Source organism: Martes martes (assembly GCF_963455335.1).
Source record: "Martes martes genome assembly, chromosome: 3".
NCBI classification, from domain to species: Eukaryota; Metazoa; Chordata; class Mammalia; order Carnivora; family Mustelidae; genus Martes; species Martes martes.
Window position 1 is genome coordinate 97,456,815 of NC_137890.1, and position 13,204 is coordinate 97,470,018.

The window sequence follows — 13,204 nt, forward strand, 5'->3', positions numbered from 1 at the left end:
TCAATTAATTTTCAACAAAGCAGGAAGGAACATGTAACAGGGAAAAGACAGTCTCTGCAACAAATGGTGTTGGGAAAACCAGACAGTAACATTAAAAAGAATGAAACTGGACCACTTTCTTAACACCATACACAAAAACAAATTCAAAACATATTTAAGACCTAAATGTGAAACATTAAACCATAAGAATCCTAGAAGAGAACACAGGCAGTAACCTCTTTTACATAGGTTGTAGCAACTTCTTTCTAGACACTTCTCCTGAGATAAGGGAAATAAAAGCAAAAGTAAACCGTTGGGACTTCATCAAAATAAAAATCTTTTTCAGAGCAAAGGACACAATCAACAAAAGTAAAGGAACCTATGAAATGGGAGAAGATATTTGCAAATGACATATCTGATAAAGGGTTAACATCTAAAATATATAAAGAAATTATACAACTCAATACCCCAAAATGAATAATCCAGTTTAAAAATGGGCAGAACACACTGAATAGACATTTATCCAAAGAAGACATTCAGATGGCCAACAGACACAAGGAAAGATGTTCAACGTAATTGATCACCAGGGAAATACAAATCAAATCTGTAATGAGCTATCACATCACATCACATTAGAATAACTAAAATCAGTAACACAAGAAACATGAGGTGTTGGGGAAGACGTGGACAAGGGAAACACTTTTGCATTGTTGGTGGAAATGCAACTGTTACAGCCACTCTGGAAAACAACATGGAAGTTCTTCAAAAAATAAAAATAGAACTACCCTCTGATCCAAGAGCCACACTACTAGGTATTTACCCAAAGAACACAAAAATAGTAATTCAAATGCATCCCAATGTTTATAGCAGCATTATATGCAATAGCCAAATTATGGAAACAGTCCAAGTGTCCACTGGCTGATGAAAGGATAAAGAAGATGTGGTTTGTATTTACAATGGAATATTATTCATTCATAAAAAATAAAATCTTGCCATTTGCCACAACATGGGTGGAGCTAAAGTATTATGTTAAGCGAAATAAGTCAGAGAAAGACAAATACCATAGGACTTCACACATATGTGGAATTTAAGAAACAAAGCAAATGAGCAAAGGGGGGTAAAAGGAGAGAAGGAAGCAAACCAAGAAACAGACTCTTAACTATAGAGAACAAACTGATGGTTACCAGAGGAAAGGTGTATGGCATGATGGGTAAATAGGCAATAGGGATTAAGGAGTACACTTGTTGTGATGAGTACTGGGTGTTGTATGGGAGTGTTGAATCACTATACTGTACATCTGAAACTAATATTACATTATATGCTAATAGGAATTTAAATGAAAACAAAAAAAGTACTGAGTGGTCCAATCAACTATAATTAAAATAGTACATTTTAAAAAAATAGTCCATTTTTAACTAGAGCGAAGTAAGTCAGTCAGGGAAAGAAAATTATCATATGATCTCCCTGATATGAAGAATTTGAGAGACAACGTGGCGGGTTTGGGGAGTAGGGAAGGAAAAAGTGAAACAAGATGGGATTGGGAGAGAGACAAGCCATAAGAGACTCTTATGTCTTAATCTCACAAAACAAACTGAGTGTTGCCAGGGGCGGGGGTAGGGAGAGGATGGTTGGGTTATGGACATTAGGGAGGGTATGTGCTATGGTGAGTGCTGTGAAGTGTGTATACCTGGTGATTCACAGACCTGTACCCCTGGGGCTAATAATACATTATATGTTGATAAAAAATAAAAAAAATTTAAAATAAAAAAATTGTCCATTTTTAACACCCAGGAGATGATGGATTGAATTTGTACATTCTATGGAAACTTCCTAATTTTGCCACAAATTCTTTTTGACCAAGACACAAAAACTACTTTACTAGACTCTTATATACAAAAAACAAATATAAACACACACATAACAACTAAACACTAAATAGATCCTAATGTCAAGATTTGTTGGAAAACATTAAAATAGAACTGATGACTTAATGCCATTTAAAGACTTAAGACACAATGGTGATTCCTCCATTTCTGAAAGATACAAAGCAATTAGACAAAGACCTGTCTGCTCTATTCTCAAAGAAATCCTTGATCTACATACTTTGCCTCTTTTCTGTTAGTCCATTCTAGTTCAAGCCCTGAATCTTCTCTCATTGGCAGAAATGCCATTGCTGTAGCCTTATTGTGGTCTTATGATTTCTACTTTAATATTTCTAGAATATATTCCTCACATAGCAGAGTGTTCGTTTAAAATGTGACTCAGATCGGGTGCCTGGGTGGCTCAGTGGGTTAAGCCTCTGTCTTCAGCTTGGATCATGATCTCAGGGCCCTGGGATCGAGCCCCACATCAGGCTCTCTGCTCAACGGGGGGCCTGCTTCCCTCTCTCTTTTTCTGCCTGCCTCTCTGCCTACTTGTGATCTCTGTCTGTCAAATAAATAAATAAAATGTTTTAAAAAAATAAAAATAAAAAAATTAAAAGTGACTCAGATATCACCAGTTTCTTTAGAGTGTGCCTATTGCTTATAAAACAAAATATCAGCCTACAAACCATAATTTTTCTTGTAATTATTCCACTGGGTTCATCCAGCACCATTCTCTATATTCCCCATTACTTATATATTTTCTATTCTGAAAATAGATCTATACAGTTCCCACCTAAGGTTCTTTGTAACTACTCTTCTTTGAGCCTACAAAACTCTTCAACATGACCTTGGAATGTTGCCTCCACAGTGCACCTTTCCTGGACACCTGACCCCTCTTGCTAATCTTCACTCCATGTTCCCCACCCCCCCCACCCCCCGCCCAAGGACTTAATGCCAGTTGCAATTGCTTGTATTTGAACTTGAGTACTTCTTGTCAATTTGACAAGGCTGCCTTATTCAACATGTATCCCCAGAACCTGGAATCTTATCTGATACATAGTAGGGGCTCAATAATTTGTTGGAAAGTGAATTAATAAATTAAGACACAATGAGTCATTTTAACAATGATGAAGCAACATTATAAAAACAGAGAGGGAGAAAAATTCCTGTAAACTCTTAAGACAAGGGAGAATCTCAAATGTAGGCTAGATTTTTTCAGACACATTCATTAAAGGATAAAAGAGAAGAAAGCAGGGTGGTAAGTGGCTTGGTATGTGCGTGTGTGTGTGTGTGTGTGTGTGTGTGTGTGTGTGTAATGCAGACAAGGTTGTTCTCTTTGTTTACATAGGCAGCACTTCCAAAGAACTGAAAATAATTGCATGGGAAGAGTGATGACATAGGAGAGTCACTAAAAATCCAAAATATGCTAAAAACAAATATGGTGACTTCAGCCAAGCTAAGACAACTAAAATCATTTAAAGCACATTTTCCTTTTATTTATTTTTTTTTTCTTTTCCATTTGGTATCCAGTGCTTTTCCACTCAATGTCTACTGCTTTCTTACTGATTAGTTGATGGTAAAACACACACACACATATAAACATATATATTTAATTCAAGTATCTTTTGTAAAAGTTTTATGTAATAAATACACAAATACTTACAGAAAGTTCTTATACAAAAATATTAAGGAATTTTAATTTATTTTGCATTTTCTTTAAAAGGGATTTTGAATGAAAAACTCATCTAGGTATATTAGAAGCAACATCAGACTAAGAGTCAAGGAATTTATATTCTAGGCTTAAGAATCTGCTGGAAGCATTGAGCACGTCACTTTATTTCTCTGGGTCTCAGTCTTTTTATTGAAACTGAAGTGGAAGATAGGGAGAATGCTTTCTCGCTCTGTAATGGGCTGCCATTATCGTTTAATGTTTGCTGAATGCAGAATGCCCTACATTATGTTCCATAAACAAACCGAAATACTGATTTACTATATTCACAGTATACTATGAAAATATCTGTACACTTTATTATAAATGGTTACAAAGTTCTGCTAAGCACATAGTTCTCCATTAACAAAGTTGCACAGACCAAAGTATTTGGAAACTCTGAAACTCAAAGGGAAAAAAAAAAAAAAAAAAAAGAAAGAAAAGGAAGAAAATCCCAGTATCATCAACTTGAAAACCTTCAAAGGTCTCTTCAAGTGCATTATTCTTGCTCAAATTCCACCATGAATTAATAGAAGAATCTGGGTATTTCATTATTAATATTTTTTAAAATGTCTAATTGGCTTTTCATGACTGGGAGGTAACCAAATATAAAATTCTTCTGAAAGAAAATGAAAGGCAGAAATATTCATCAGATGGTCAAGGGCATATAACCAGAGCCTCAAACTGCTCAAAACAGACTGATTGGTCCTAGATACAATTCAGAGCATTGATCTCTCAGGAAGCTGAATTACAAAATAATTGTAATATAATTGCAATAAATCTGGTTTCCAGCTAGCTTCTCATCCTGTCTGACACACACCAAAATAATTTACACCCCCCAGTCCCAGGGATACTAATAAGAATCTTTAAAGAAGTAAATCTGGAATTGTAATAATTTTATTGCACATATTTAAGAGGATATATTGGATATAATTGCAACAAGCTCTTTTCAAAGGGTTAAATAAGTGAATTTAGTAAGAAGTGGTATTCTACTCTATCCAAAGGAGACTTTTAGATATATTATTTAGGAAATTTTGGTTTCTGTCAAGGATAACATTTAAGAATCCTCATAACAATTAATAAAGCTGTTGATATGGTTTTGTTAGTAACACTAGGACCCAGCAATTGCACTACTGGGTATATATCCTAAAGATACAAACGTGGTGCTCCGAAGGGGCACGTGCACCCGAATGTTTATAGCAGCAATGTCCACAATAGCCAAACTGTGGAAAGAGCCTAGATGTCCATCAACAGATGAATGGATAAAGAAGAGGTGGTATATATACACAATGGAATACTATGCAGCCATCAAAAGACATGAAATCTTGCCATTTGCGACGACGTGGATGGAACTAGAGGGTATCATGCTTAGCGAAATAAGTCAATCGGAGAAATATAACTATCATATGATCTCTTTGATATGAGGAAGTGGAGATGCAAGGTGGGGGGGTTTGGGGGGAGGTAGGAAAAGAAAAAATGAAAAGATGGGATTGGGAGGGAGACAAACCATAAAAGACTCAATCTCAAGAAACAGACTGAGGGTTGCGGGGGGGAAGGGGGACGGGAGAGGGTGGTGGGGAAATGGACATTGGGGAGGGTATGGGCTATGATGAGTGCTGTGAAATGTGTAAACCAGACGATTCACAGACCTGTACCCCTGGGGATAAAAATACATTATATGTTTATTAAAATAAAAAAATTAAAAAAAAAATGCTTTACAGTCCAAGGTACTGGATCCCAGTGAGTAAATGCGTTTGTAGCACCTGTTTCCTGGATCATTCACAGAGCTAATTAAGGTTGAAATAGACTATGGAGGGGTCTCTCTTAGTCTTTCTCACCTATGTGGAACTGCATGAATAACTGTATGGAATTTTAGAGTCATCATGTCATACTCATAAACATATGGAGGTAAGAGTATCTGTTCTCACATTCTGAATTTGTTCTTGAGGAGACTTCCAGGGTGAGGATCAAATTTTTTCTTTCTAATTTTCCTGTTTTGACAACCGTCACTTTTAAAACCATGCAAGAATTCATTTTCACATTCATTCAACTTAAGGAAAATTTTAAACAAACTAAATATTCATAGTTGATTCAAAGTCCTCTTTCCTAAGTGAATATAAAAGAAATATTCCAATCTTTTCTGAAAAATGTTACATTATTTCTGTTCCCTTGAATGTGCAGAGATGGTATGTATAAAGTTTGATACTTCTTTGAGGACTAAGAGATGGAAATTACCTAAATAGTCTAATTAAATATAATCTTTTTAAAAATGAATACTATGGGTGTAAAGGGATCTAAATATTTTCAATAAATATTTTTAATTTAAAAAAAAATGAAAGAAGTATGAATGTATCCAATGGTAGGGAGAAGTTACAGCTTTGGGGTAGAAGAAAGGTATGCCCAGTCTGAAGACAAGTAAGTTCAATTATTTACAAACACGATACAAGTAATATAATGTTAATGTAAAGAATTAAACTGCCTGAAACACCAAGTAGTCATTAGTTTTATCTTCTAAGCTTAAAGGAAATCACTCATTTCTTGGTCCAAGGAGCTGGCAATAGCCAGTAAGTGATACCAATTTGCCTGAACAACAACAATAAAATGTCTCAATTAGAGGTATCCCCAGAAAACTATAAGAAAACTGGGGTCATACTTTTAGCTTGTACTCTGCACTAGCCAAAGAAAAAAAATCCAAGGCCACGTGATTATATTCATGCCTGCTGGTCTTCTTCCCAGATCTATCCATAAAAAGAAGAAAGAAGCTGAAAGCTTCAGATCAAAATCTCTGACAAAAAGAACCACTGCTTTGATCTCACCTTGGAAAAAACTACCTTTGAATCATCTCATGGTTTCCCTGGTATCCCTGCCTCGAACTGGATTTTGTAAATTTGGCACTACTGACATTTTCAGCTACGTCACTTTGTTGTTGTGGTAAGGAGCTCTCTTGACCATTGAGATTCCCATGGCACACTCCCCACCTCCAGCCCTAACTACCAACAATGTCTCCAGAGTTGCCAATTAACTCCTGATGGCAAAATACCCAGGACTGGGAACCATGGGTCTAAAGAAAGAAACAGTATTGTGTACACAGCAACTGTGTAAGTGTGTAGTTCCTGTGACTTCATTGGCCAATCAATATTATTAGCCTACTGATATCATTCACTACTATGATACCAACACATACATACTGTCAAAGCCATATCTTAAAAAACAAACAAACAAGTAAATGCTCCATGATTATAGCCAACATGTAAAGCCAGATGGCCAGTCAGAACTTCCTAATAACATTTCTGTAGTTCAATTTTTTCTGAGTTTTTTATGTAAATTCTAATTAGTTAACATACAGTATAATATTTTCACTGTTTCATCTATAGTTTCAGGTCTAGAATTTAGTGATTCATCTTATATACAATACCGAGGGCTCATCAAAAATGCCCTCCTTATCTTTATTTCAAATTTTAAGACATGAAATTTTGGGTGCCTCTATCTAATAGGTATTTCCTGGTACTACAGAAATTTTTTTCCATAGGGCACCGATGTCCTTAAACATGAATCAGAAAATAAGTTCCTTGATATCCTGGTGGTAAAACAGAGTTGGATCTATTCCCTCCACCCCCACATACCCAGTGGCAGAACAAATTAAAAAATAACAAATAAAAATATAATGATGGCATGCAAGCCAACAGATGCTATCTCTAGGCCTAAGTCAATAAATACTCTGTAGTTCTAATCAAACTTACTATCTTGGAATGTCCTATAAAAAGATAGCTGGGCCCCAAAAATGTATAGCTAACATTTTCCCTGGAACTATTCTACTGCCAAATATGAATTTCTTCCCTCTGTTTTGGGCTATTTTTATAGCATGTTTTTAAAAGCTTGCAAGATATTCAGAATCAAAAAGACATGAGACTCTTATCCATCAGTCACCCATTTCCATATAAGTGCATTAGACACCCCTTTTCCAATTCCTTTCTAATTTCAAAAAGTGATTTGATAGAACTGTTTATGGCTGCTGGTGTTTTCTGCTAAGACCACTGGTGATATCCAATTTACTGACAGTAAAAAGAGTACATACAGCTATTACTTATGAAACATTTCCTCATTATGTCACTGTGAATGAGGTTTTGTTTGAAATAGTTCTGGCTTTAAGAGATAACATTTTCAAACACTTAAAAATGATTAAGAGCAGTTTTGGGGCTAAAGCACTTCTTTTGCATAACTCTTCTTCAAAAAGTTATATACCCTTTAATTTCCTCCTTCATTAGAAATCCACCTATCTTGAATCCAAAAGAAGCCTTAGGACAATTATTTCAGGAAAATGATTTACTTTTGTTTTATTTTTGACAGCCATGTCCAACATAACTGTTTCTCATAGAGTCTGCTATCCATGATTACATAGCTAAAAGTACCCACTATTCATATTTAAAATGTTTTTAAGAGGGGAAATGACAATGTGGTGTTATCTTAATGTTTAAAATAAACTGACTGTCACATCTTAGAAAAATATGTCCTATTAAATAATAGGCTATTATGGTATCACATTTCTATCAGTAATATGTTTATTTTCTTAATTGACTTGGCACTTTTATTACAAAGCTTTCATAGTCATCTTAGTCAATTAATTATGATTCTAATTAAAATACTGATAATTGCTCAATGAAAAACCTGAAGCACGAATAAAATTCTTATGCTCCAGTAAAAGATTTTTTTCCAACAGAATGGCCTTCGAGAGAAAATAAATCCAGACTTTAGCCTAGTATGAGCTTTGAAAACACAACTACATTTAATAATTCTGTCTTGGAGTGGGGAGGAAATTATTAAATGAGTTCCCCTGAAGAGATGTGGAATCATGGTATTTGCATTTTTCATTTTTTACAGTTTTGAGTTAACTGGTTGCAAATATATGCCACACTCCAATCCCTTATCTGTGCACCGCCCCCCACCCCGGCCCCCGCCACTGAATTCTGACACCACTAGGATTTATAGATTGCTTAATTATCTGTGTTTTGAGATAAATGTCTTTAGGGAAGCTATGAATCTTAAAAGATCAGTAAATTAGAATATTTGCTAAATATGACTCTGTGGTAATTAAGAGTCATTGCCTACATGGAAGAGAGTAGAAACAGACCTCAAAAGGATTTAAAAAGATTAAGCACACATGCACAAAGATAAAATGGTATTAATCAGCACATGGAGAAACTACAATGAGGTGAGCTGGGGCTGGTGTGAGGGACCAACAAAAGAACTGGGATCATGGAGTAAAGCCACAAGATTTTATCTGTTTTTGTTTATTTTTTGATGTATCATAGAGGCTAAAAAGTAAGGACCAAATGTTGAAAAAAAAATGCATAATCTGTGACCACAGTGAAGACCTCGTTCACCTGTATAAAAGGAATGATCAGCAAGGAATAATCACATAACTGAATATTCATATACTGAGTGTCTACACCTAACTTCAATGCTTGGCCATTGAAGGACCATACTCCACCTCAAAAATGATACTTTATGATTAAAAAAAAATAAGAAATGTATTTAGTTTATTCCCCAAAACTATTTTTATTGAAAATCAATCATACTGACTTTAATCAGCAAATCTTTAGCATATCTTCTCCTCATTACCAATTCCTGCTCTCTGCCTTCTGTCCTTCCGCTGAGAGCTGTTTTTTCCCATTGATTTCACCATACTGTGATGATTCCTTAGCTTTTTCTCTCGTACCCCTGAGGACCATCCAATTAAGAAATAACAGACTCTGCTCTACACTATTTATTAAACTTTTTCATTAGGGTTAGTATTATTTGCCCCAAGGAAATCCATATTTTTAGAAAGCGAGCAATACGGCTTCTGTACTCTCGGCATTCCATGAGGGCTATAAAGAGTTGCATTCAGGGTAGCTGTTTCTCTAATATCTGTGAATTAACCAATTTAAAAACAAAAATGCCCTTATCTTGTTAGCTGTTGCTTTAATTACTTAAATACATTAACTGTTTGGTTTAATTTAGCCTAACAGATGCGTAACCATGTAAGCACTTCCTGATTTCAATTACTATCTTTTCTTAATATGTAAAAACACTAAACAACAGAAGTTCCCAGTCCATCTCTTTCACCTGCCGTCCTATAAAAAACACGAAGTCTACGTGACTATTCCAAATGTACAAGTAGAGATAAGTTAAAAAAAAAAAAAAAGGAGCTGATGATTTGCTCACTGATTTAATTTGCATGGAAAATCCTCTGAGGCCTTGGAGAATGTTTTCTCTGTATCCTATGAAGTCATTTAATAGGCAATATACTGAACCTTTGGTTATATAAAACCGTCGGCAAATAACTGCACACTATTTTTCAGTGATGCTTGATAGCTAAATTTTGAGTATCTGCAAAAGTTAACTCATTAACACTCACTCTGTAGGCAATCATAGGTAGACCCAACTTTAAGAAGACTGAGTTTACAAGAAAGACAAAATTCATATTCTTTTGTAAGAGCACAATAAATGCCTTCTGTTAACACTGTCAGGTTAACCAGTGGTTCTGGAGAAGTAAACCGGAAATGATAGAAGCCTAAATCATAAAACACATCAACCCAGCAAAAAGCCAGTTTTAGAAAGTCTGCCTTCTGCTTGATCCAGAAAACTACAACAAAATTAGAGAGAATTCAGAGAGAATGAAAAGTGAAGTGGGAGAAAAAGGTTGTGATAACCTGTGTTAGATTTGTTTTTCTAAATCTTGACATTCGTGTGAGTGATCTTACATAGGAAATACTGGAAGAAATATTCTAGGGAAATTTTATTCTTGGAAACATTTACTCTTTGACTAAAAAGGGGAGATATGAAGATAAATGGGGAGAAATGAAGCAGATGGTCACATGGGCCTTTCCTTTTAATAGATGTACTGAGTCTAATGATATGCCAAGCTCTAACTTTTTACCTGAAATGTTTTGCAGGTGCTGGAGCTGAAGAAGGATAAAGTTATGTGCACCTTGAGAGCATTCTAAACAATACTGAAATGCATAAAGTAATTAATTTTTCATTACTTACAAAAGTTGTGTTTTCCAATAATAATGTGGTGGCATTTGTTTCTATATTCAGCTTAATGACATGTCCATTCTCGCTTTTATACACCACATCTGTATCTGCAACAAAAAAGATATTAACAATTGACAAACACATTGACTAGGTAATATAATAAACCATAGAGGAGAAAATGTACATAATAAGCAGACACATTAGAACAATCACTGTTACCCTTTAATAACCTGAGCAAATTTTTGTGCTTGCCTCACATTAATCTTCTTTAATGATCAGAAAGCCTGGCTAAGCACATGGTCTATTGTGCGGTGAAAACAGGGTTAGTGAAAGAGGCCATACAGGTTTCTGGCTTAACAATTGAAAATTAATTAAAATATGGAAAATCTGCTGCCCATTCTGAGATGGAAGGAAGGGACGAAGAAGCTCCTCCGGTTCCCAAGGCACTGCTGCTGATTCGTGATCCCGTTAAATTGACAACAAGGGCTGCCAGTTCACCTTGACTCCACACAATTCTAAGCTACTCCTACCGGACCACCCTCATGCAGACATTTCCCACCTCCCATTGTATCACCCCTCAATTCCTACCTACCCTTTCTCCTTAGGTCTGGGAATTTTGTCCCTGACAGTTTTATCTGGCTTATGTGACCACAGATCAAAATCTCTGACTGCTTGCACGCCACTGTATCATCTTTGTCAACTTTAGGAAAACAATGTCTTCGTTTCATTTATTTTTTGATGTCTTCATTTTACATAATTGCATGGTTTCTGGACGGTTGTTAATTTTATATATATTTCACTTCCATTCAGGCACATTTGTCAGCAAATTAAATCATTTTAAGAATACCTCACCGGGGGCGCCTGGGTGGCTCAGTGGGTTAAAGCCTCTGCCTTCTGCTCAGGTCATAATCTCAGGGTCCTGGGATCGAGCCCCACATCGGGCTCTCTGCTCAACAGGGAGCCTGCTTCCCCCTCTTTCTCTGCCTGCCTCTCTGCCTACTTGTGATCTCTCTCTCTGTCAAGTAAATAAATAAAATCTTAAAAAAAAAAAAAGAAAAGAATACCCACAGATGCCTGGGTGGCTCAGTTGGTCAAGCATCTGACTTTGGCTCAGGTCATAATCTCAGGATCCCAGGATCCAGCCCTGCATAGGGTTCCCTGTTCAGCGGGGAGCCTGCTTCTCTCTCTCCCTGTGCCCCTCTCCCATTCATGCTCACTCTGCCTCTTTTTCTCAAATAAATAAATAAAATATTTAAAAAAGGAGAAGAAGAAGAAGAAGAAGAAGAAGAAGAAGAAGAAGAAGAAGAAGAAGAAGAATTCCTCACACTTAAAGTATCAATGTAAGGGAAAACTCCCAGAGAGGATACTCAGGAGTTAAATATAAATATATATTCATTTTCACATCATCTAACTTAGAGAAAATTATCAACAAGTTAAATATTCATAGTAGACTCAATGTTCTTTTTCCTAAATGAATATAAAAGAAATATCCCAGTCTTTGCTGAAAAGTGTGCTACCTTATTTCTACTTCCCTGAATGTGCATAGATGGTATGTGTAAAATTTGATACTTCTTTGAGGACTGAGAGTTGGAAATCATCTAAATAATCTAATTAAATATAATTATCCTTTTCAAAATGAGTAATATGGATATAAAAGGACCTAATATTTTCAGGCTGGATAATAACAAAAGAAATATGAATGTATTCAGTGATAGGGAGTAGCTACCGCTCTTGGGCCGAAGACAGATAAATTCTGAAGACAAATAAATTCAATTATTTATTAACAACAATATAAATAATACAATGCCAATGTAATAATGCCAATGTAAAGAATTACAGTGGCTGGAACACTAGGTAGTCATCAGTTTTTATCTTCTAACTTAAAAAAAAAATCACTGGCTTCTTCATCAAAGGAGTTGATCAATATATAATATATATTACATAATACATATATGTATTATATTACACATATATATGTATGTATGTGTATAATTCCACACATGTAGCATACAATATATTATATATTACACATGCATGTATGTGTATATGTTTGTGTGTTAAACGGAAGATCCCCAAATAAAAGTAGACTTGACATTTTTTTTTAAATGATATTATTCTTTCCAGTTTTACTCAATTCCAAACTTTTACATGATATTGCACCTTGCTAACACTGCTTATTCTTAGAAGAAAGGTGATTTTTATTGATCTGACAGAGAGAGAAAAAGTAAGAGCGGGAACACAAGCAGGGGGAGCTGGGAGAGGAAGAAGTAGGCCTCCTGCTGAGCAGGGAGTCCAATGTGGGGCTCGATCCTGAGCCGAAGGCAGACACTTAACGACTGAGCCACCCAGGTGCCCCAGAAGAAAAACAACATTAAAATGGTTTGGGTCCACTAAGATACAATTTCTCAGAACCAAATGTCTTCACTTGCATAATAGTGAACAAGTATTGCATGGTGGGTTATGAAGATTTTATGGAAATGTCTGAGACTTCACAAAAAACAAGATTTTCTGAATTGTTCTCTAGTTATTTCAATATTACAAAAAGCTATACCTAGAAATTATATGAAGAGAAGCGATCGATACTAGCGAAAATTATGTTCGTTTTTCCTTTTTTCATTCCTGTGTTTCATTTAAG

General features: G+C 35.5%; 1 protein-coding gene across 5 annotated transcripts in view; it reads right to left on the reverse strand.

Moving 5' to 3' along the window:
• Positions 1–13,204, reverse strand: part of DPP10 (dipeptidyl peptidase like 10) — a gene marked incomplete at both ends in the record, with an annotated part of 1,360,615 nt that overhangs the window by 324,696 nt on the left and 1,022,715 nt on the right. For all 5 annotated transcript variants that reach the window (XM_080799574.1, XM_080799572.1, XM_080799571.1 and 2 more), the window contains one exon: positions 10,582–10,676. In XM_080799574.1, the coding sequence (XP_080655700.1) occupies positions 10,582–10,676 (95 nt within the window). The remainder of the gene's footprint in view (positions 1–10,581; positions 10,677–13,204) is intronic.